The 24,096-nt window shown below is 38.6% G+C and overlaps 3 protein-coding genes across 5 annotated transcripts; 2 read left to right on the forward strand and 1 right to left on the reverse strand.

Moving 5' to 3' along the window:
* Window positions 1–74: 74 nt before the first annotated feature.
* LOC146328869 (extracellular calcium-sensing receptor-like) lies at window positions 75–7,296 on the reverse strand. The gene is made up of 8 exons (XM_084716535.1): window positions 7,013–7,296; window positions 6,173–6,467; window positions 5,793–6,082; window positions 4,347–4,642; window positions 3,592–3,797; window positions 3,235–3,456; window positions 1,790–1,913; window positions 75–1,598 (listed from the first exon to the last, which is right to left on the reverse strand). The coding sequence occupies exons 1-8, from the start codon at window positions 7,294–7,296 to the stop codon at window positions 694–696; spliced, it is 2,622 nt and encodes an 873-aa protein (XP_084572661.1). The 3' UTR covers window positions 75–693.
* On the forward strand, window positions 3,056–14,857 carry LOC146328870 (extracellular calcium-sensing receptor-like). Of its 3 annotated transcripts, XM_084716536.1 has the most exons (10): window positions 3,056–3,105; window positions 9,834–9,986; window positions 10,241–10,535; window positions 10,684–10,770; window positions 10,945–11,214; window positions 12,263–12,466; window positions 12,553–12,828; window positions 13,361–13,585; window positions 13,675–13,798; window positions 13,944–14,857. In XM_084716536.1, the coding sequence occupies exons 3-10, from the start codon at window positions 10,269–10,271 to the stop codon at window positions 14,855–14,857; spliced, it is 2,367 nt and encodes a 788-aa protein (XP_084572662.1). In that variant the 5' UTR covers window positions 3,056–3,105; window positions 9,834–9,986; window positions 10,241–10,268. The 3 variants fall into 3 exon arrangements, with proteins under 3 accessions (XP_084572662.1, XP_084572663.1, XP_084572664.1); XM_084716537.1 differs by lacking the exon at window positions 3,056–3,105 and having other exon boundaries at window positions 9,832–9,986; XM_084716538.1 differs by lacking the exon at window positions 3,056–3,105 and having other exon boundaries at window positions 9,883–9,986; window positions 13,684–13,798.
* Window positions 14,858–17,709: 2,852 nt separating this feature from the next.
* On the forward strand, window positions 17,710–22,271 carry LOC146328871 (extracellular calcium-sensing receptor-like). The gene is made up of 9 exons (XM_084716533.1): window positions 17,710–17,957; window positions 18,042–18,336; window positions 18,566–18,652; window positions 18,873–19,142; window positions 19,375–19,581; window positions 19,662–19,937; window positions 20,338–20,565; window positions 20,662–20,785; window positions 21,358–22,271. Exons 1-9 carry the CDS (start codon window positions 17,710–17,712, stop codon window positions 22,269–22,271), a joined length of 2,649 nt encoding a protein of 882 aa, XP_084572659.1.
* Window positions 22,272–24,096: the final 1,825 nt, after the last annotated feature.

Raw genomic sequence — 24,096 nt, forward strand, 5'->3', positions numbered from 1 at the left:
TCAGTGAATTACAAGATTCATTCTTCCACTTTGATATATTTGGAAACTTATCAAAATGTTAAGAGAGACCTGAGTACCACATATTTGTGTTATGAATTTAGACTTTATTTGGCAAATGATGAGAAAATATTTCTGAAATTATGATAAAACAGTAAAAAGACATTCCAAAATGATTTGACACACTTTATGTTGCCATCTTAAGTATTTCAGGAACAATTAACTTGAAGGTCTGGGTCAAAGGCTGTCATTATCCTGTTACAACCATGTCATGACATCCATCACAAACATGACTGTTCTTTATGAATGTTTCTGTCTGTCATCATGAAGTGTCATTTTTAAGGCAAAGTTGATAATGTTTTTCTTTATGACAGCGTGTCATTAATCAAGACAAAAATGTCAAGGAAATTATTCATGACACACTTATAATGGTCTAATGATGGCCAGAATCAAAAACCAACCACATTTGACAATGTAATGTAATTTTTACAACATTAAGCTGTTTCTTTTAAGATTCCTAATGTCAAGTTGTTGTGACAAAGACATCTCACACAATGTCAGCTTTGCATTAATATTGATATAATTGACTGAATGGCACTTGATGACAGCAGTCATACACATTCTTAAGGACCTCAAGAATAATTTCTTATTTCTTATTAATTATAAGTATTCGTCTATTTCTAAACTTTAAATGTCTTAGAATTGATTTTTGTTCATCAGATGTTTCTTGGTGTTCTTCTCTGGCTGAAACAATATGATGAAACACTTTGGAGCAAATATACACAGTATTAGTCCAAAACTGGAGGCCAGGATGGCAAATATCTCCACAGCCACAGTGAATTTCCCAGGAGAGCTGACATATGCTGGGATAAAGGTGATCCAGACTGCACAGAATATCAGCATGCTGAAGGTGATAAACTTGGCTTCATTAAAATTATCAGGTAGTTTCCGGGCGAGGACAGCTAACACAAAGCAAAAGACAGCCAGTAGACCAATGTACCCAAGTACAGCCCAGAAACCAACAGCTGAGCCTAATGCACACTCCAGGATGATTCTCTCCTTGTATATGGTGAAGTTTTTCATTGGAAAAGGTGGATTAATAACCAACCAAATAGTACATATTAAAACTTGAATAAATGTAAAAGACACTACAGTCATTCTTTGCTGTGGAGGCCCAAACCATTTCATGACATTACTACCTGGAAGTGTAGCTTTGAAGGCCATTAAGACTACTATTGTTTTTCCAAGAACACAAGAGATACAGAGGACAAAGGTGATCCCAAACGCTGTGTGGCGCAGCATGCAGGACCACTCAGAGGGTGCTCCAATGAAAGTTAATGAACATAAGAAACACAGAGTCAGAGAGAAGAGCAGCAGGAAGCTCAGCTCAGAGTTGTTGGCTCTGACAATTGGAGATGTCCTGTGCCGAAAGAATACAGCTGCTGTTATAATGGCAAGACAGGCACCACCAACTGAGAATGCAGCCAGGATGATTCCCAGGACCTCGTCAAAAGAAAGAAACTCTACAGGTTTGGGGAAACAGGTGTCTCGCTCTGCATTAGGCCAGAACTCCTTTGGGCAAGGGAAACAATCAGGGGAATCTGAAAAAAAAAAAACAAATAAAAGGGGCTTTAGCACTATCATTAATATATTTGTTGTCGTAGATATGCATTACAAATGAAAAAAAGATTATCCATAGCAATGCTACAATCAGGGGAACCTGAAAAAACAATAAAAGAAAGGGATTTTAGCAGCTATATATGTGATGATGTAGATATACATTAGAATTTACCTGTAACATTGCTAATTTCTCCCTCAGGACATGGTATACAATCGTAACAGCAGATGGGTTTTCCTTTCTGCAGCACTTTACGAGTTCCTGGTGGACAGCTGTTACTGCACACTGACACAGGCACCTGGCACATAGATACAAGATAACACACATTCAAGTGTGCAAAGCAGCTTTTAGTATTAAAGGACAGTTTTGCATTTTTTCAAGTGTTATGATTAGTCAAGTCTAGGGGTTTTACTAACAATTATCTAACCTGGAGTGTGTTGAAGGGGAAATTAGATTGGTTTTCGGAACAGAGAAATAGGTGGGAGGTGGGTTAGCTTACTGAGTAGCAAGCTAGCTAGTAGGAGGTCCATTGGACCAGACCTTGCCAGCACTCTTGTGAGTGATGAGCTCTGTTTTGTTTCAGCAGTTGAGTTTAGGTTGGTGTAGTACAGATCCTGAAAATAAAAAATCTCGTTCTCAAACAAAAATCTGCAAGCTGAATAGTGGTGAAGCTGTACTATGTCCTCAGCTGAGCTTTCCAAAAGCTGTTGTCTCCGTAACACTCATTCAACTGCTGCACTATCCCCACACCTGAGCTTTGTCACATATTTACTTCAGTGGGTGCACACCTCACTGTGACATCATTTCCAAAACACACAGCTTAACCACACCTCAATATTATTCTCAATGAAAACCAGTCCAAAGGGTTTGGAGAAGAGGAAAAGTAAAAAGAGGAACTCTAATCCCACTATCACTCTTAACATTCTCCCCCTCTTACAACAAAAAAAAAAAACATCTGGATCCATTCTATTTATTTGTTTGTTTTTTTGCTTTTGTTTGATGTTCTTATATTAATTATTGTCTTATTTTTTAAGAATCAATTTGCATGTGGGACTGAAAATTTGAAAGACTATACAAATGTAGCATATAACCGAATCAGTCTTTTGTCAATCTTTGTACTCCAGTTGCAAAACCAGTGACAATAAAGCCCTGCGGAGTGGTAAGGGGAGCCAAGAAGATCATAGGTGTCTCCCTACCCTCCGTCCAATCTCTTGCCACTAGGCAGAAGGTTTCACAACATCAGAGGAAGAACCAAACAACTGTTGAAGAGTTTCTTTCCATAGGCTATCAGGCTGCTGAACAGTAGCTCCATCTCTATCTCTGATCAGCTGTAGCAAATACAACATCTTATACTGGATATTACATTTAACATTGAATTTTACTTTTTTTTTTTTTTTTTAACATTTTTTACATTTGTTGTGCTTTCTTTTAAATGTCTGTCTGATTTTAAACATCTGTGTTGTAGTGTTATTTAAGTATGTCAGCTTACACTTTGGTTCCCAGAGAAACATTTTTACATTGTGCCTTGCAGAAATGTATGGTAAGAATAACACTAAAAAGAGTTGATTTGATTTGATTTTGATTCTAATATGTTAAATTGTTGCTTATGGGCTCCTCACCTCTGTGCCACCCTCCACCCAGGAGAGATTCCTGTTGATGTGGAACTCCTGGCCCACCGGCAGTGATGCATCATAGTGCCCTACTGTCATCATCTCAATCCTGCCACTCTCTCTTTTTTGCCAGTTAACCAGCTCATATTTGGCCACAGGATCCCCATTGGCATCAAATGTCACATCATAACCATTTTGGGAAAAAGTTACTTTCTTAAGCTGTTTAAGAACCTGTGAAAATGAAATTGTGTTAGACAGTGAGGGAGTGAAAGGAAAGATTGTAAAATACATGTAATATTTAATTTCATAAAAGGTATAATATAGTGGAAAAATAATTGGGGTGTTCCTTCATGCATTTCACCAGACCTGTTTGGACTCTATCCTGGTGAATTTGTCACAATGAGTTGTGGAATTAGTCTCCTGACACACTGCATTATGAATGGCATGTGCAATTGCATAAACAGCCTTGTACACCATGTTAGTGACTCGGAGCTGAGATGTGTCCGTGTACGGGCTCTGGAGCGTCTGTATGTCTTCAGTTCCATCACACACACTCTCGTCTAAGGCTGCACCTTGGAACACACAAAGACTAAGGGAGGTGTTTGTTTTTTTGACCTTTGACAACGATATTACATTATTATTCTTTCTTATGTTTCTTATTCTTTTTTGCCTTCTTTATGATGTATTTCAGCAGCTGAATATGCCTTGCAGGAACTTGTCTTGTCAAAGCACATGCTTTATTTTCTTTTAAATAACTGCTGTTTCAGATCCTGCCACCCCCTCTTAATTTTTCTGTCTATATACTACATGCTTGTGTTCAGGACTTCAGTGTTGAGGAATCGCTGCAGCTAAGCTGATGCATAATCATGTCTGGGACAGGAAAAGGCCTAAACATGACCTGAAATCATCAAGTAAGAGTTACAGACATGCACCTTATGTCCACCTCATGTCTTTATTCAATATCCATAGATTTCAATATAAATTTGAGGTTTGATCTTCATGCAGCTACTGACTTTCTAACACAGGAGGCTGCACTCGCACAGACAATCAACAAAACAACAAAACCACAATGACCCAAGTATAACTGTCAACTGTGTTAAAAATCAGCACACCTTTTTCACTTTTTCCCAGCCTGCAGTCGAATGCATCCTCCCAGAACTCAGTGAGCAAAGGAGAGGCAGCCACTTCAGTGGGAGAGAGATCCAACAAAAATTCTCTCAGACCTGGGATGACAGACTGTTCAATCCCAAATCCGATGGCTCCAGCACAGAAGCTGAACCTCAGCATGTCTGGGTCTGTCACCCAGGACTCACTGCCAATCCACTGGCGAGGTGGAAAAGGCTTGCGTGACAGCTCCTCCAGCAGGATCCTCATGTCTCCAGAGGCTACAAATGCCACAACAACCATAGCTGTTGACCTGAGGAGATATTATAGTTATATCACACCAATAAAATTATAAAAATAATTAATGCAAACAAACAAACAAAGAAATCTCTAAATGTTTTTTTTGATGTGATGAATGTACAGCATTGGTCCCACTGACTGTATCTTTTTAAGCAATAATTACAAGAAAAAGAAACATTGTAAAAAAAGATAAATAGCTAATTTTCTGGTAAAATAATAAAATAATCCTCCATCTATTGACCTGGAGAGATATTACTGTGTATTATATTATTCCAAAAATAAATAAATAAATAAATAAATAAATAAATATAGATGGTTACCACAAATGAAGAAATCAATAATTTAGATTTTTAATGTGCTGCATAATCAGACAATAAAGATATAAAATAATCCTCCATCTGTCCACCTGGAAAGATATTATATTTATTATACCAATAAATGTATTAGGCTAATTAACACAAACAAACAAGCAAATAGATAATTTAGATTTTTGATGTGCTAAATTACAGCACTCATCTTATTTATTTCATTTTTAATAATATAAGTGATGAATATTAATTAAAAAAAAGATAAATAGCTAATTTGCCACAAAATAATAAAACAATCCTCCATCTGTCAGCCTGAAGAGATATTATAATGCATTACATTATACCAGTAAAATTATTAATAGTTAGTTAGTTAGCTATTAAAAAAATGATAAGTTTAGATTTTTTGTTCTGAATGTACTGCATTTATTTCACTGAGTCAATGTTTTTATGATATGAGTTATAAATATGATAGTAATGATAAGAAACATTTTTAAATTGCATTGATTTGCCAATAAAATAATAAAATAACACTTTAATAACAAAATAATCCGCCGACCTGGAGAGATATTATAGTGCATTATATTTTACAAATATATTATATTATACAAATAAAAGATGCTTAACAGAAAGAAAGAAATTGATAACTTAGATTTTTGATATGCTGACTGTGCAGCATTTGTCTCACTTCTAGGGGTAATAAAATAAACATTGCTAAAAATAATAAATAAATAAACTGCTATTTTTTCGCTAAAATAATAAAATAATCTTCCATCATCTAATTGACCTAACATTTCTTGTAGTTTACAGGATCAATGTCAGCACACGGAACAAAAGCACAATCAGTGAAGGAGAAACCTGCGGATAACTTCAGCTACTCTCTGGATCCTGCTGCGTGGATGTGTCCGATAGAAAGATTCAGAATATTCCACACAGATTCCCTCCTTCTGAGCTGCGTGCAGGAAAGATGCCATGCCATTATTGCCATAGTCAGAATCTGAGCGGACAGCTCCTATCCAAGTCCAGCCAAAGTGTTTTACCAGCTTGGCCAGTGCATCAGCCTGAAACTGGTCACTGGGAATTGTTCTGAAGAAGCTTGGGTACTGCTGCTTATCAGACAGGCATGCACAAGTGGCAAAGTGACTCACCTAAAGGAAAACAACAGTCTAGTTCTTTACTGGGAGAAACAAAAAAGCAGCATTAAACACATCGTTTATCAGAAATTCAAAATTATTTACTTGAGGAATGTTAAAGGACCCCATGATGCGTGACATGCTGATGGATGGCGTGGACCCAGACTCACCAACTACAGCCATCACCATACTGGACTGCGCGCAGTTCTCTCCGGTGTTAAACACAGGGTCCAGGCCATTTGTAAACTGGAATGCCACCTGCACCGCCACGGACACAGAGGCACATGAGTCATGGATCTGATAACCGAGTCTGATTCCTGGCAGCAGCTCCAAGCTGTTGTTAATCTCCTCAATGGCGAAGACCATTGCGCGTGAGAAGCGCAGTTCACGGGAGTCCATGCTGCGCAAATACACTCGTGTTACTGTTTAAATTGACATTAAAATCAATATAACAGAAATAAACACTGAAGGAGAACTGCAATTCTTAGTTACACACAATAACTGATATCTGAACTGCATCTGAGAACCAAATAAATGCTACATCATACTAAAAAAAATCAAATTGACCATTAATTCAGCAAACAGGATTAGATATCAGTTCAAAATTGACAGGAATTCAATGCACAGAATAATAGTCATCTATTTTTTTTTTTTTAAAGCTAATTTGGTTTTACCCTGTTAAATATTTAAAACAGTTGGTAGACACACATATTTGATTTTACTTTACCTATTTTTTCATTTAAAAAATACAAAAATGCTTATTTTTTTAACAATGTCTCTCATTACTATTTTGGAGAACATAATGCTGGTAATTTTTATGGCCAAATATAGACTTGGGAATTTAAAGCTTTGCAACATTATCTTAAGCACATCATACAAATCAAAACATTTCTATCCCAACACAGTGTAACATCCTCTTATCCACCACTTCTCCGTCTTACTAACCTCCCTGTGCATCTTAGTGGATCAGGCCTGGAAGTGTAGTTATGCTTCACTGTGTGCATGTAGTAGTGTATGGAGAAAACACCCCCAATGATGTAGTCACCATCCATTGAGAATGCAGGTACACGAGTCGTTCCCTGGAGCTTACATGTCAGAGATGAGGCCTTTGTTCTGAGCTCAGTCCTTTGTTTCAGACCATCCCCAGAACCATTTATGGCAAAAGCTGAGTTCAGTTCACACAAACCCAGAGAAAGGATCAGGCCAATGAAGAGAGCAGAGATCTCCATCCCTCAAGGGTCTGCATGTGGACACACTGTGTGTGTGTTTTCAAAGGTTTATATAGATTTTCAGACAAAAGCTTCCCTCCTTCTTCTGTACGTCAGCTATGCATCACAAAGAGGATTCCTTTCACCTAGGTGTCTTTAGTGAACTCTCGTTAAAGTCTTTTCTATGTTGTGTTCCTGTCTCTTTTCTCTTCTTGTAAAGTCATCATTTTAAAGACTAAATATCATTTTAAAGACTAAATAGCTTCTACGCTTACACGTTTTTTTGCTTGGTGTCACCTCATGTTTAAGTTACGCAACCAAAAAATTCATACATTTAATTGCTTGTTTGAGTGGTTTGATTCCTGTATAAAATAAATAACACAATTTATTGTTCCATTGTGATGTTTGAAAAAAAGTATTTAGTAAAACTTTAGAATATAAATTATTTATATCTTCTATATATCTTATCTATATATTCAATACAACAGATTGACTGATTATTATCTGTTTTGTCATTTATATTGTCATCTGTGCAATAATGATCCAACAATACAGTAATTTGTGAAACAATTCAATGGTTTAATACTGTGCAATAACAAATCAATAATGCAACACACTGGTTACACTAGCATCATGACTGCATTTATTTATTTATACTTTGCATGTAAGCTAATCCATAGTCTCATTTGTTATACGTTTGCTTCCTAACCCAATTATCCCCCATATTCAGCATAATTGTTGTTGATGCATACCTGTGTTGTTGTTGTATATTTATTTTATTTCTTATTTTTTATTTTTCTAGATATTAGTGTATATAGTAGTATTTAGTGCACATTTTTTTTAACATATTTTTAGATACTTACTATTTCTATTCTGTTATTTTAGGCTGTTTTTTATTCTGGGTTTATATATATACTTCTATTCTTGAATGGCAGCAACTGTGATAGAAAAAAATTCCCCCACAGATCATTGACGCATTTCTTATTCTGATAATGATTCAATAATAAAACTGTCCTGTGAGTCTGACAGATTACACTAATTTCTATGAGCAATAGGTACCACTGAATAGTTTGTCCAAATTCATGTATTTGAAAACTTCTGTAGCTGAGTCTGATGGATGTTAGAATGATTGTTGTAAAGCCTAATATAAAGACACCAAACCAGAATTGACCTTGATAAGATAAGGCAGATATGTCCTGAAATGGTTTTATACCTGTTGTTATTTTCTGGTTAGTGGGTCAACTGATTATTACTTAATTTGATGTAGACATGTATGATGTATATATGTATGTCTGTTGTATTTTGTGCACCTCATGGCATGGTGTTTTGTATCTATTCCTCAGTGCTTGTGCACATGTTTGACAACCACCCAGACAAAATGAAATTTGCATGTATTTTTGTGAGGGATTCACTGAGCAACAACAGATCTAGTGAAGTACTAGGCCTTGTGTATATTTGCCGAAATGCAAGATGCCAGCCAGGCAGGCTCTGCCACTACCACCCAGTGGACAGAGGCTGTATTACAGTAAAATGGATCTTAAAAGATGATTTTCAGCTCTATAGTTAAAAGGACGTGACAAATACTACATGTGCAATTTCCTTATAGCATATGTCAGTGGTTCCCAAACTTTTTTGGCATGCCTCCCATTAGAAGGCAAAAAAAGTGCATGCTCCCCATGATAGCTAAGATATATATAGATAACTTTGTTTCACTGTATATTTCTCCCCCTGGTCGACCCCCTGCAGTGGCTCTGTCACTGTCTCTGCCTGTCTCCCAGTTTAGGAACCACTGACATATAGTTTGACCACTCTCTGCAGAGGCACACATCTATATGTTTATATGTATTATGAAGGACCAACTCCAGCAACCTAAGCCAGCAACTTGGTCATGGGTACTGACTGGAGAATTGACCTACAGCATTAATGTTTCTGCTGGTGGGGGAAACTGGCGCACCCAGAAGGAACCCATGAAAGCACAGGGAAAATATGCAAACTAGGTACAGAAGGCCTGCAAGGAGTGGGATTCAAACCCGGGACCTTCTTGCTGTGAGGCCAAACAGTTAATCGCTGTGCCACATCTGAAATTAAACAAAAAAAATACTTTTTTAATTATGTTTAGCTTTTTTATTTTCTTTAATCACTATAATTTTGTTTTTTCCCCTCAATATATTTCAAAGGTATAGAAAAAACTGTATATTTGTAATTTATGAAATATGGTCTAATATATTTTTCATATTGTTGTGCACAAATGAATGAATTGTTTCCATTATATAATGGTGTAGTCTCTACACTGTGTCTCTACACAACTGAAACTGATAGTCTTTGTATTAGGTCCTTCCCACACAACTGACCATGCCCTGATAGGTGGTGTGAAAAATTGACAATGACGAAAGGTACACAAGTACACAAAGAAGATGACATAGTCCTGCATATAAAATTAAGTAACCATACATAAGATTAGAAACAAGTGAAGAGAGGACGGCAGTTATGGCGACATTTTTTGACATATCCCTACTCTTGTTTTCTTCTTCTTTTTTCTTCTCTGTGTGTTCCTCTCTTTCCCCATCTTGTAAGTTACGGAGACAGTTTCATCTCAATGGGTTGCACAAGGCTGGAGATGTGATTTTGGGTGGGCTGGTTGAGGTTCATTACACCTCTGTCTTCCCTGAATGGACATTTACCTCAGAACCACGTCAGCCCACCTGCAAAGGGTAAGTCTCACATATACACAGCAAACAGCATAAAACCAAGATACTGAGAAAAGAAAACATGAAGGACGAAGATGTGATATGTGTCATGTATTGTGATATATGATCAGATATTAAGAAATTTCTATAACATTAAATGTTGCTATTAAAAAGTAGGACATTTTACAGTAATACAGGACATTAAATAACTTGGTCAAATAATATAGTTGTATACTTCTCACAATATCTCAAGTTAATAGCAACATTTTGTGTTTTAGCTTTGACACTCAAGGGTTCAGGCATGCCATGGCGATGGCCTTTGCCGTTGATGAGATCAACAGAAACTCTAACCTGCTACCTAATGTGACTCTGGGATACAGTCTTTATGATAACTGCGGTGCACTTGTTATTGGATTTCGTGCTGCCTTGGTGCTGGCCAGTGGTCAAGAGGAGCAGTTTCTGCTTCAGGAGAACTGTTTAGGGACCCCTCCAGTCCTAGGGATTGTGGGTGATTCCTACTCTACATTTTCTATTGCCACCTCCAATGTGCTAGGTTTATTCAGATTACCCATGGTGAGCTTACATTTCCTCTGTGCTTTCAGTGGGCACTTTAGTAATTTGTTTCATATTAAATGCCAATAAATTGTTGAAATAAGTCAAATGGGTATATATTTATAGAAACTCTACAAAGCATGTGCACATTCTGTCTGTCTCTTTTTAGGTGAGTCATTTTGCCACATGTTCCTGCCTGAGTGATCGGCAAAGGTATCCATCCTTCTTTAGAACGATCCCAAGTGATGCTTTCCAGGTGAAACTATAAGCAACATAATAAGTACAACATGCAAACCTGAATATAATGAAACAAACAATGTCGGGCATGAGGAAATCCTTTGTGCATGAAAAACTGTAAACTGAGATGAGAACACTGAATAAATTCTGATGTGAATTTTGCAGTACCTTAAACTACATTCTCTCTAATTAGGTCCGTGCTATGATTCAGATTTTGAAACACTTTGGCTGGACTTGGGTAGGCCTGCTGATCAGTGATGATGACTATGGACTACATGTTGCCCGATCTTTCCAGTCCGACTTGGCTCAGTCTGGTGAAGGTTGTCTGGCCTACTTAGAGGTTTTGCCATGGGGCAATGATCCAGCTGAACTACAGAGGATTGTGGATGTGATGAAAAAATCCACAGCTCGTGTGGTCATAGTGTTTGCACATGAAATCCACATTTATCAACTAATGGAGGAGGTTGGGTTCAAAATACAATGTAATACATGAATCTATGTATAATTATCATGGCAACACAACATCTCATTTCACTGTTATGCTGATCTCTTGGTTCTGTTATGGACAGTGTAAAATCCATAGCAATGAACCTTGCAGCATACAACAAAGATCACCCAAGCTTGTTTTTATCAGTTAAAAAAACATCTCCAAACATCTCTACATCAGACACATTCTCAGTTTTAGAAAAAAAAGAAAAAGTCAAAGATGCTTTTATATCTTCAAGTCTGGACTACTGCAAGTCTCTTTTTATCTGTTTAAACTCACTCTCAGTCTTGCAGCCACATTATGAACTAAATCTAGAAGATTCTGTCAAATCACCACAATTTTAGTGTCACTTCACTGGTTGCCCATTAATTTTGGAAGTCATTTTAAAATTTTATTTATTACGATCAAGGCCACCCATGGTCAGGCTCCAGGTTATATTAAAGACCTTTTAAACCCTTATGGCCCAGCTAATCAAAACACTGTGGCTGTTCCACAGACCAGACTGAGGATGTCTACCTTAAAAAGTTTTGATCATTCCATTATTGTGTTCTTCCATCATTGCATTATTTCCTCCTTTATTACTATTTTATTGCACTCTGTTTTTAACTTTGCCTTAATATATTTTAATTGTGCATGTCTTACTATCATCATTTTAGTGTTCTTAGATACATTTAAATACATTTACCATTTTTTGAGATATTCAAATTTTATACGAACTAATTTCTTTTATTCTGCATTTGCTCTTCCATCAGTTTATGGACAGTATGGGCTCAGTGCCACTTGATTATGTGCTCTAAAAGGTTTATACATGCTGTATGGGATGGGCCGGAGGGTTTATATAGGGCTTATATAGGTCTTTGATTTGAATTTTGTCTTGTAATATGGAAAGCACTTTGTGTTTATGCTTAAAAAGTGCTATATAAATAAAATGATTATCATAGCATAATTGTACACAGTTGAGTGAATACCACAAAGCAGACTACATCATTGCCTTAGACTTCTAATGATATAAATTAATACACAGGTGGTGAGACAGAATGTGACAGGCCTGCAGTGGATGGCCAGTGAAGCCTGGACATCAGTTGATGTACTCCAGACGCCTGATTTCATGCCATACCTGGGTGGCACACTGGGCATCGCCATCCGTCGAGGAGTAATATCAGGGTTCAAGGACTTCCTCTTAGGAATACACCCTAACCAATACCACAACAACCATGGAAATAGTATAGTGAGAGTTTAATCATAAAATCTGACCAGAGATAATATATTGTCATTATTTCTGTCAACTCAGTTTTTTTTTTTCTTACATTTCAGGTAAATCAATTTTGGGAATATATATTTCAGTGCAAATTTCCACCACGTCCAGCAGGTTGGGAAGAAGCTGCAGGAACATTATGCACTGGACAGGAGGATTTGCATAATGTGGAGAGTGAGTTGTTTGATGTTTCAAACCTCAGGCCAGAGTATAATGTGTACAAGGCTGTGTATGCTCTGGCGTATGCCCTTGATGACCTGCTGCGTTGTGAGCCAGGGAGAGGGCCTTTCAGTGGACACAGCTGTGCCACTTTGCAAATGCTGGAGCCATGGCAGGTGTGATATAACTTTATACTCTGCTTGTTTATATTTCCAAATACAACTGCTAAACTTTGAGGTACTGACTGATGTTGTTTATCCTTATGTGATAACTGTTCTTTTTGACTGGCTAACGTACTACTCACTGTACCTTTGGCTGAAAATGCAAACATAGGATGGTTCCCTCTGTTTTCAAGGAGATCCAATCCTGTGGCAGGTATTAAGAACAACTATGCTGAAGTAGCCAGTCTTTTTGTTAACTTACGTAGGTCATATAGATACGTCAGTAATAATCTGAGACATTCCTTAATCAGTTAAAAATTCCTTTTAGCTTTACCTTTTGCATAGCTGTGTGGTGGGTTCAGAGGTGAAACAGACTTGAAACCTCTAACCAGAGAGGGCGGCAAATCAAAAATTTTCAGCCAGTACGATCATTTCAGCAAAGCTGGAACATAGAATACTTCTTAATAATCAAACAAAAAGTGATATACTGGATCAGGTACATATTTGAATTCATAAACTATTTATCTGTTGTTTTACCCATTTAAAGCTGGTGTATTATTTGGATAAGGTAAACTTCACTACAAGTTTTGGGGATCAAGTGTCATTTGATGAAAATGGTGATGCCTTACCAATATATGACATTATGAACTGGCTGTGGCTCCCTGATGGAACAACAAAGATTCAGAATGTGGGCGAGGTTAAAGAGTCAGCTAAAGGTGAAGAACTCACACTCAATGAAGACAGAATTTTCTGGAACTTTGAAACCAAACAGGTTACCTCTGCTTGTTGATCTTCTTCCCAACGACAACTCACATAACAGTTTGAAATGGTGTAGAATAATAACTCTTACAATCCCTATAGCCACCCCAGTCAGTGTGCAGTGAGAGCTGTCCTCCAGGTACCCGCATGGCCAGAAAGAAAGGGGAACCTGTGTGCTGTTTTGACTGCATCCCTTGTTCTGAGGGAAAGATCAGCAATGAATCAGGTTTGTAACAACCTTGTAACAAGTCTGTGTTTTTCTTCTGAAGGAGACTTTAGCAATGACACTGGTTAGTCTTCATTTTGGAATACCCTAGGTTTCCTTTAAACATATAGTATAGATATTTATCTTAAGAACATCTTTTTGTCAGACTCGATGGAGTGCAGCAGTTGTCCAGAAGACTTCTGGTCCAGCCCCCATCGTGACCACTGTGTTCCGAAGACAACAGAGTTCCTCTCCTACAATGAGCCTCTGGGTATCTGTTTGACAGCTGCCTCACTGCTGGGCACATTTATCTGTTCTGTTGTATTGGGCATCTTTACATATCATCGCAACACACCCATGGTACGTGCCAACAATTCAGAACTGAGCTTCCTGCTCTTGGTGTCACTCAAACTATGCTTCTTGTGCTCACTGCTGTTTATCGGCCATCCCAGGCTGTGGACATGCCAGCTGAGACATGCAGCATTTGGGATCAGCTTTGTGCTTTGTGTCTCATGCATCCTGGTGAAAACCATGGTGGTTCTGGCTGTGTTCAAGGCCTCCAAGCCAGGAGGTGGAGCCAGTCTGAAGTGGTTCGGCGCTGTACAGCAGAGAGGAACAGTTATCATTCTTACTTCTATTCAGGCAGCAATCTGCACTGCCTGGCTTGTATCTGCCTCACCAAGTCCTCATAAAAATACTCAATACCACAATGACAAGATAGTTTATGAGTGTGTAGTTGGGTCCACAATTGGTTTTGCAGTGTTACTGGGCTATATTGGCTTACTGGCTATCCTCAGCTTCTTGCTAGCATTTCTGGCAAGAAATCTTCCAGACAACTTCAATGAGGCCAAACTCATCACTTTCAGCATGCTCATCTTCTGTGCTGTGTGGGTGGCCTTTGTCCCTGCTTATATCAACTCACCAGGCAAATATGCAGATGCAGTAGAGGTTTTTGCCATCCTGGCTTCCAGTTTTGGCCTCTTGGTGGCACTGTTTGGACCAAAATGCTACATAATCCTGCTGAGACCAGAGAGAAACACAAAGAAAGCAATCATGGGTCGAGACACCCCAAAGACATAAAGCAGCACTTCGGATACTGTCTGCATTTAACAGTCCTTCTAGAATGATCTTCTCATAAGTGATCCATATTAAATGTAACTTTATTTTTAACTACATAGCGTTCTTTACACGTAAGAAAAAAGCAGAATCAAATGAGAAGGAATAAAGCTGTTAATGCTGAGTCATCCATCATTATTGCCTCCTTTGACTGGTTATTTCTTATTAATTTATTAATGAATGTGTACTGTTTGACTCTGTAAGGTAGTTTTATTGCCATCTGTTGACATAAAAATGCATACTTCAATTAGTGTGGTGAGATACTTCACTCAAGTTTTTAGAGATCTGAGGTTACCCTGGAACTAAATCTTCTTTTCTGTATTCCACTATGAGAGATACTGTAGAGTCCAATTCCTCTGTCCATGGGCTTATACATGCTTACAAAGAACCACACTGAAGACTGCATCCTCCAGTGAAGGTGCTGTTGTATCCAAGCTGTTAAACAAATCATTTTGTTGGGATTTCAAACTCATGGTGGCACCAGTACCCTTTACAGAAATGAAGAGGGCCATCACCTAACCATAAGAGTGGAAGGTGTTAGCAAGCCTAATAGAGGCTGTAACCCATCGATTCCATAAGCCAGTCAAATCCCCTCCACTAACCAGTGGGACAAATAGTGAGAAAGGGCTCTGTGATCTTCTAAATGCATCTGACAATGGACTTGTCTTTACTTGTCTTTGTACATTTCTTGCTAGATCTTAGTGCAGCATTTGACACCATTGACCATGATATCCTATTACTGAGACTCAAACATTTAATTGGCATTAAAGGAATGGCACTAAACTGATCCTATTTATCAGATCAATCTCAGTTTGTACATGTTAACAATGAATCTTCTATGCACATCAAAGTTAGTCATGGAGTTCCATAAGGGTCCGTGCTTGGACCAGTTCTATTCATTCTATATATGTTTCCTTTAGGAAATATTATGAGGAAACACTCCATTAATCTTCCACTGTTGTGCAGATGATACCCAATTATGTCTATGAAACCAGATGAAATGACACACTGATCAGTGGTCAGCGGATGAATGAATCGGTCAGCGCTTTTACAGTGACACTTCAGCTAGCCCCCAAAATAAATGACAAAATGAAAAGTGGACTTTTGAAAACAGGGTCTTTCAAAGCAGGTGGGAGGCAGAGTACTTGTTTGTCGACATCAGAGGTAAACCTCTGTGCCTTGTTTGCAGAGCTTATGTGGCTGTAATTAAAGAATATAACATAAGATGGCACTATGAGACATAACATCAGGACAAGTACAAAAACTGGACACATAGCAGAAGCTACAGAAGGCAGAAGAGTTTAAAAAGAGTCTGGTGTCACAGCAGGCTATGTTCACAAAAGCAAAATCACAAAGTGAAGCTGCCGTGAAAGCTAGTTTTATAGTTCTCCCTAAGGTTTTCTTGATTTTTTTCCCTGTTTAAAGGCTTTTTTGGGGGGACTTCTTCCGTACAGGGTAGACCTGTATTGGCACCTTCATACTATCTCACCTACATTCTACTGGCACTGATTGGAGTAGTTTTCTGTGTGCAGTGGTATTGAGACTGTGTATGGGGTGGAGGGACATCACTTTGTGGTGAGCCAATGGCTGTTATACAAGTGCTGATTGAAGGCAGATGTGGTAGAATGTGTCTCACTCTGTAGGGTATTTAAGTTGCATGCAGCAAACACTACTGTCTCTCATTCTCTTGTGCATTTCAATCTGCGGGTATGTTCATGATTCAATTCAAAGGGTGCTCACTATTTTGTGATGCATGTAAATTTAACTCTGTGAATGTTGGTCTCTCATTCTCTCGTGTGTTTCAATCTGCAGGCCAAGTTCCACGCCACATGCTGCAGCCCTAAGGTCATGTTAGGCGTCCGGAAGGCCGAAGTATGATGCTGGCCCAGTCTGTGGCGACTGCTCAGAAGTCAGCCATCAACAACATTTAATTTGCGACGATGGAGCTACAACAGAAGGAGCAACCAACGCATGACAAGCCGACCTTGACCTGCTCTTCCCCCTCCCCTTGGCGAGTAGAAATGGACATTTCCCTGCCCATTTAGAACTGCAGAATTGAACCTCCCCCTCTTCAAAGTTGGATTATTGCTCTGTTAATTTTAATAGATGTATAAATGATAAATTATGTTTTCAACCCTTTTAATGTTGTGTTGTCTTTTGCCTCTATTAAACTGGTTGTCAAATTGTGAACTTGCAGAACCACTGCAAGTATAGAGGACAAGACGTTACACCCATCTCCTCAATTTGCTCTAAGCCAGAGTGGTTCCTGAAGAGAACTCTATGGGTAAAGGGTTTTTCCTGATTATATTTTCTCTTTGGCATGAGTTGTTTAGAGATGACTTGATGAGAAGACAGAAAGATGCTGAAGGGGTCAGTTTTTGAGGCTGCTGACACACCTGCAAGTGCAACTCCAGAACTGTTAGTGGCATGAGGTGACAGCCTTGACAGGACTCTAAAGTCTTTTTAACTCTCTGTGATTTTACTTTAGTTTACAATGCAGTTCTGTTGTAATGTTTCCATAAAGTCAAATAAGGTGCTAATTCATTCATTCAAAAACTGAAGATGAGCTCCAACTTCATGATAGCAAAATAATTACGACCTACATTAAAGTGATGAGGTGATATTACAGTACATAATTAATGTTATTATGATATTCTCTGGTTGTAGAGTAAATGCCAGGCCCCCACGTGATTGCTCATGCCCTGATGGGTGGTGTGAAACTATGACGAAAATCACCAAAGGAGACGACATTAGCCTGCATATAAAACAGAAACCTTGCATGAAAATAATAAACAGGTGTAGGGGGGAGGGCAGTCATGGGGGCATTTTTACACTCATTTTTGTTCTCGTATGTCTATCTGATCTTGATGTTTTTCTCTTCTTCCTTTTTCTTGTCAGAGCCTTCTCCTCTCTTCCCATCTTGCAAATTAAGGAGACAGTTTTATCTGAATGGAGTGCATAAGCCAGGTGACGTGATTCTGGGTGGGCTGTTTGAAGTCCACTACACCTCTGTCTTCCCCAAACTGGCATTCACCTCAGAGCCAAATCAGCTCAGTTGCCAAGGGTAAGTCTCACACTCATGCATCGGAAAGTGTAAAGTGCAAATGGTATTATTTTTTAAAGGCTAATAGTTATTTTTGTGTGTTAGCTTTGATCCTCCGGGGTTCAGGCATGCCATGACCATGGCCTTTGCTATCTATGAGATCAACAAAAACTCCAACCTGCTACCTAATGTGACTCTAGGATATAGTCTTTATGACAACTGTGCCACACTTGTGATTGGATTCAGTGCTGCATTGTCATTGGCCAGTGGTCGAGAGCAGCAGTTTCTACTTCAAGAGAACTGTGTGGGGACCCCTCCAGTTTTGGGGATTGTGGGTGATTCCTTCTCAACATTTTCTATCGCCACCTCTGATGTGATAGGTTTATTCAAATTGCCCATTGTAAGTTTTCTTCCTTCAGTCTTAACTGTGTGTCTTTTGATGTGATGTATTTGAATACAATGCAAACTTGATAGCATAGGGCGGAAAAAGAAAAAATAGCTTCTCCAGCAAGCCTTTGATTTGTACACAGGCATATTTTATTTTAGATTTTAAATGATGACATGTTCAATATTTCTACAGGCTTGCATGAGACAAACATCCTGTGATTACACTGTATGTTTCTTTTTAGGTGAGTTATTTTGCCACATGTTCCTGTCTGAGTGATCGCCAGAGGTTTCCATCCTTCTTTAGAACAATCCCAAGTGATGCTTTCCAGGTGAAACTCTAGAAATATAATGCAAAAAAAGTTTGTCCCCGAATCCAAAAATATTTTTTAGCTTGTATGGAAAAGTGCTTTGCCTTTTGCAGAGTTGATGAAACTATGTGCATTTAGAAGAAATAGTGTAAGGGGATCAATTAACTGTGAGACATAAATAGAGTAAAGTTTTGACTGACAGATTATTCCAACCTGTACACTCTACTCTGTACTCAATTAGGTGCGTGCTATGATTCAGATTCTAAAACGCTTTGGCTGGACTTGGGCAGGTCTGCTAGTCAGTGATGATGATTATGGACTCCATGTTGCTCAATCTTTTCAATTAGACTTGGCTCAGTCTGGTGGAGGTTGTTTGGCCTATTCAGAGATTTTGCCCTGGGGTGACAACCCAGCTGAACTAAAGAGGATTGTGGATGTGATCAAGACATCCACAGCTCGTGTGGTCATCGTGTTTGCACATCAGATCCATATGATTCAGCTAATGGATGAGGTATTTATCTATCTGTCTAACTGTGCATACAGACTCAGTTTAAGAACTGGTTTAGCACACCATTCTTCCCAAATCTTTATTGTTCATTTCCATTTATGCTCATGGTCTGAGAGCTTGAGAGTTGTATCCTAAAATCAACAATTCAATATTAACTATTTTTTTTTTATCAATTATATATCTATTATTGTAACTCAGCTGTTTTGACCAAATATTTATAAGATGCAATACATAGGTGGTAAAGAAGAATGTGACAGGCCTGCAGTGGATGGCCAGTGAAGCTTGGACAGCGGCTGCTGTGCTCCAGACCCCTCACCTTATGCCATACCTGGGTGGCACACTGGGCATTGCCATCCGACGAGGGGAAATACCAGGGCTCAGGGATTTTCTGCTGAGAATACGTCCTGACGTACATGATGACAATAACAATGGAAATAGCATGGTAATTTTGTAACCTTACAGTCAGATTTCTGTAAAAAATGAAACGTTATTTTTGCTAAGACTGTTTTTAATACATTTCAGGTAAGGCAGTTTTGGGAGTACACATTTCATTGCAAATTTGCACCACCTCCAGCAGGATGGATGGAAGCTGGGGGGGCACTGTGCACTGGAGATGAAGACCTACAGAGTATCGAGACTGAATTCTTGGATGTTTCAAACCTCAGGCCTGAGTACAATATTTATAAGGCTGTGTATGCTCTGGCGTATGCCCTTGATGACATGCTGCAGTGTGAGCCAGGGAGAGGGCCTTTCAGTGGGCACAGCTGTGCTACTTTGCAGACAATGGAAGCATGGCAGGTGTGGTATCAGTTGACTCTCCGCCTGTTTAATTTTGGGAAACAGCTGTTGCCTATTGAGGTGTTTACTGAAAGAGATTTGGGTAAACAAGACATTATTAACTATAGCATGAGTAGGCTGCTTTGAATCTCTTGATTTTATTTGAGTGGAATATTTTTGATCCAAAATGAAATTCCCTTTACTTGTTGTGAGAAAAATAATTAATTAATCAATCAACAGTATAAAATCAAGTTTAGAGAATCTCATTTTTCATGTTTTTAGTGTGCTGTATTTGAACCCTAGAATGATTACATCCAGCTTATGTATTCCAGAACCTCTGAAAACATTTGCCCAATCCAGAACAAGTTTTGTTTTTGAATCTACTTATCGCAGTATTTATCTGTATTATACTCCTTTGTAGCTTATGCATTATTTGGAAAAGGTCAACTTTACAACATCATTTGGTGATGAAGTGTCATTTGATGAGAATGGTGATGCTTTACCAATATATGATATCATGAACTGGCTGTGGCTCCCTGATGGAAGAACTAAAGTTCAAAATGTTGGTGAAGTTAAGAGGTCAGCCTTCAAAGGAGAAGAACTCACAATTGATGAAGATAAAATCTTCTGGAACTTTGATTCCAAACAGGTTACTTCTATTTATTGTGTTTTTTGCCTTAGGACACACAATAATAACATTAAACTGTCTAGATTCAGTGTGATATAATCCTGACAATCCTTACAGCCACCCCGGTCAGTGTGCAGTGAGAGCTGTCCTCCAGGTACCCGCATGGCCAGAAAAAAGGGCCAGCCTGTGTGCTGTTTTGATTGCGTCCCTTGTTCTGAGGGAAAGATCAGCAATGAAACAGGTTGGTATCATTATGGTATCAATTATAACCCAATTTGTCCTCAATTATCACACTGGCAGAAATGGGCTTCCATACAGAGAGAAAAGGCAATGACACATGTCATAGTGGAGACAAGTGTATAATACAGCTCATGCTGTTTGTCATTTCTAACAGAGACTCCAGTCTGCGGTGTAAACCAAGAAAATGCATAGTAACAGATCCATAATCAAAGGAAGTTTATTTCACGTTGACACTTTTGTCACTATTTGCACACTCTGTGTCTTGCAGTCGTCTGCATTAGAACTTTTTCTTTCTCTGTAATATCCTAATTTTCAGTAAAGTGTGGGCAGGTCATCAAGGCCACTGTGGCCAAAAAACACAGAAACTCACACTGATCAGTGAATACCCCTCGTGGCAGTTGTGGTCCTACACAACCATAAAGAGTGTTTATGCCAGTGGCTGGCCCTACCTATTAGGCTAGTCATGTCAAAGGGGGAAAAAACTGGCCATGCTAATGTGTGACAAAAGGTAAATATTGTGAAAATGATTATAGTAAAAAATTGCAGAAACAAAGAGAATCTTTTCTTTGTCAGACTCCATGGAGTGCACCAGTTGTCCCGAGGACTTCTGGTCCAGCCCACAGCGTGACCACTGTGTTCTGAAGAAAACAGAGTTCCTCTCCTACCATGAGCCTCTGGGTATCTGCTTGACTGTCGCCTCATTGCTGGGCACATGTATCTGTGCTGTTGTCATGGGCATCTTCACGTATCATCGCAACACACCCATGGTACGTGCCAACAATTCAGAACTGAGCTTCCTGCTCTTGGTGTCACTAAAACTATGCTTCTTGTGCTCACTGCTGTTTATCGGCCGTCCCAGGCTGTGGACATGCCAGCTGAGACATGCAGCATTTGGGATCAGCTTTGTGCTTTGTGTGTCGTGCATCCTGGTGAAAACCATGGTGGTTCTGGCTGTGTTCAAGGCCTCCAAGCCAGGAGGTGGAGCCAGCCTGAAGTGGTTTGGTGCAATGCAGCAGAGAGGGACAGTCCTGGCTCTCACATCAATCCAAGCAGCAATCTGCACTGCCTGGCTTGTATCTGCCTCACCAGTTCCACATAAAAATACTCAGTACTACAATGACAAGATAGTTTATGAGTGTGTAGTCGGGTCCACAGTTGGTTTTGCAGTGTTACTGGGTTATATTGGCTTACTGGCCAGCCTTAGCTTCCTGCTAGCTTTTCTGGCAAGGAATCTTCCAGACAACTTCAATGAGGCCAAACTCATCACTTTCAGCATGCTGATCTTCTGTGCTGTGTGGGTGGCCTTTGTCCCTGCTTATGTCAACTCACCAGGCAAATATGCAGATGCAGTGGAGGTCTTTGCCATCCTGGCCTCCAGTTTTGGCCTCTTGGTGGCACTGTTTGGACCCAAATGTTACATAATCCTGCTGAGACCAGAGAGGAACACAAAGAAAGCAATCATGGGTCGAGGCACCACTAAGTCATAAATGTAACTCTCCATATTAATTAATTTCATTGTGCCTGTATTTCAAATTCATTCAACAGTGATCTGGTCTTGAAATGATTCTTTTTTATTGATAATTAAAAATGACATAAAGTAACAGAGCGTCCTTGATGTTAACGATTGCTTTAGATACTTTCAAGAAGTTCGATAACAATATGAGAGGGGACATTTTGAAATGCATGATAACCCACACTGTTGAAAAAGAGGGAAGTAGCTCATTATCCACTATGTCTTGAAATACAACTACATGGTAATAAGTAAAATAATTATAAAATAATGATATATATAACTGTAAGAATTTACTGTACTGTGCCATTCCCTGGAGATTCATTATGTTTTGATTATGTTTTTAATTTCCTCCAAAGACAAATTGTTCAGACATTAATTTTGGCTCAAGATGTATAAAAGAGCCTTTTCTCATTTGTTTGCAAGAATTAAGATTTGAGGACAAATGAATATAAATGTAGAAATTAGACATGTATGTTCAGATTGAGAACTTCTTGAGTAATTTATTTCCATAAGTCTTTGTTCAAAGTTAAAAATGTTTATTTATTAAACATTAATTATATAATACTTTCTCTCACACTCTTCTTGCCACTTCCCCTTTGATCTGACAAATACACACTTTTGCTGAGAAATAACATCTAGTTCCCTCTCCCTTAGTAACCTGGGTTGTTGAATCATTACTGCTATTCTATTAACAATCTATTCTGCACCTGATGTTTTTCTTCTGGCCATTTTCCCCTAAAATAACTGCAAATTGCCTTGTTCAGTTCCCAGTACCCACCAAATTCATGATGAATGTAGGCTCCCAGCTTTTACTCAATAAGTATTTAGTCTCTTACAAAATAAAAGTAGATTTATACAAATACGTTGTTGGTGTTATTGCTTTGTAACTCTGTATTTTTCAGTTCCACTTTAATTAATTTGTTCCCCGCCATTGACGAGATATCTCATCATTTAAGACACAACACTTTCTCGCCAATGACGAGATATTCCGTCAGTTGCTGTTTTCACTGCACTACATATCATCCAACTAAAATTTTAACTTCAAGATGAAGGGAACCATTGGCACTGAGCAGCAGAAGAAGAAGATGATGTTATTCAGCATGAAAACATGGTGCTCAGCTGTAGAGCGGCAGGGCTGCATATGCTGCAGTTCCTGGACCTCCTACAGTGATGCTACTCACACCACTGTCCCTGTGACCCGTGCCGCAGCCGGGACACACACACATGATGTTAACCAGACTGGTGACAGTGATGTAAACACATGTAAAATTAAGCGATTAAAAAAACAAAAATTTAATTTAAAAAATGTCTCTTTCACAAAAAACGCCATTATCTCCATTTTTTGTCTGAAAAGTGTATTTTTTGATTAAACCAACCAATATTCAAGTGCTTACAAAAAAAAAAAAAAATGAATCTAGAATAAAACTGTTTTTTGTGTCTGAAACTAGGAGATTTGTTCTTTCCTGTGATATGCCCATGTTAACATATTCATAGAACTGAATATTCTGCTGGTGTTGAAAAATAAGTGAATTCCATCAAAAATGCTGCCACTGGCTGGCAACTTTATTAAAAAACACTAGCGGGGAAAGAGTTCAAGTATTTCAACCCTAGTGTCAGTGTGAGGGATAAACAGTGGTGGACAAAGTACTTAACCCAAGTACTTGAGTCCAAGTATAGATACCCCTGGTCAAACATTACTCAAGTACAAGTGAAAGTTGCTCAGTCAAAATTTTACTTGAGTTAAAGTACTAGGGTTCTTGCTTTTAAAAATACTTAAGTATTGAAAAGTACATGTTTTT

The sequence above is a fragment of the Lutjanus erythropterus genome, chromosome 4 (assembly GCF_056507025.1).
Source record: "Lutjanus erythropterus isolate fLutEry1 chromosome 4, fLutEry1.hap2, whole genome shotgun sequence".
In the NCBI taxonomy this organism is placed as follows: Eukaryota; Metazoa; Chordata; class Actinopteri; order Lutjaniformes; family Lutjanidae; genus Lutjanus; species Lutjanus erythropterus.

What these genes read in the sequence shown, in the direction of transcription:
- LOC146328869 (XM_084716535.1), bottom strand. Translation starts at nt 7,296, where the DNA reads ATGGAGATCTCTGCTCTCTTCATTGGCCTGATCCTTTCTCTGGGTTTG. An exon ending in CCACTAAGATGCACAGGGAG is followed by an intron (nt 6,468 to 7,012) that starts GTTAGTAAGACG and finishes GTATTTGCGCAG; the next exon opens with CATGGACTCCCGTGAACTGC. An exon ending in GGTCCTTTAACATTCCTCAA is followed by an intron (nt 6,083 to 6,172) that starts GTAAATAATTTT and finishes GTTTTCCTTTAG; the next exon opens with GTGAGTCACTTTGCCACTTG.
- LOC146328870 (XM_084716536.1), top strand. Translation starts at nt 10,269, where the DNA reads ATGGCGATGGCCTTTGCCGTTGATGAGATCAACAGAAACTCTAACCTG. An exon ending in GGAACTTTGAAACCAAACAG is followed by an intron (nt 13,586 to 13,674) that starts GTTACCTCTGCT and finishes CAATCCCTATAG; the next exon opens with CCACCCCAGTCAGTGTGCAG. An exon ending in AAAGATCAGCAATGAATCAG is followed by an intron (nt 13,799 to 13,943) that starts GTTTGTAACAAC and finishes TCTTTTTGTCAG; the next exon opens with ACTCGATGGAGTGCAGCAGT.
- LOC146328871 (XM_084716533.1), top strand. Translation starts at nt 17,710, where the DNA reads ATGGGGGCATTTTTACACTCATTTTTGTTCTCGTATGTCTATCTGATC. An exon ending in GTTTATTCAAATTGCCCATT is followed by an intron (nt 18,337 to 18,565) that starts GTAAGTTTTCTT and finishes GTTTCTTTTTAG; the next exon opens with GTGAGTTATTTTGCCACATG. An exon ending in ATAACAATGGAAATAGCATG is followed by an intron (nt 19,582 to 19,661) that starts GTAATTTTGTAA and finishes AATACATTTCAG; the next exon opens with GTAAGGCAGTTTTGGGAGTA.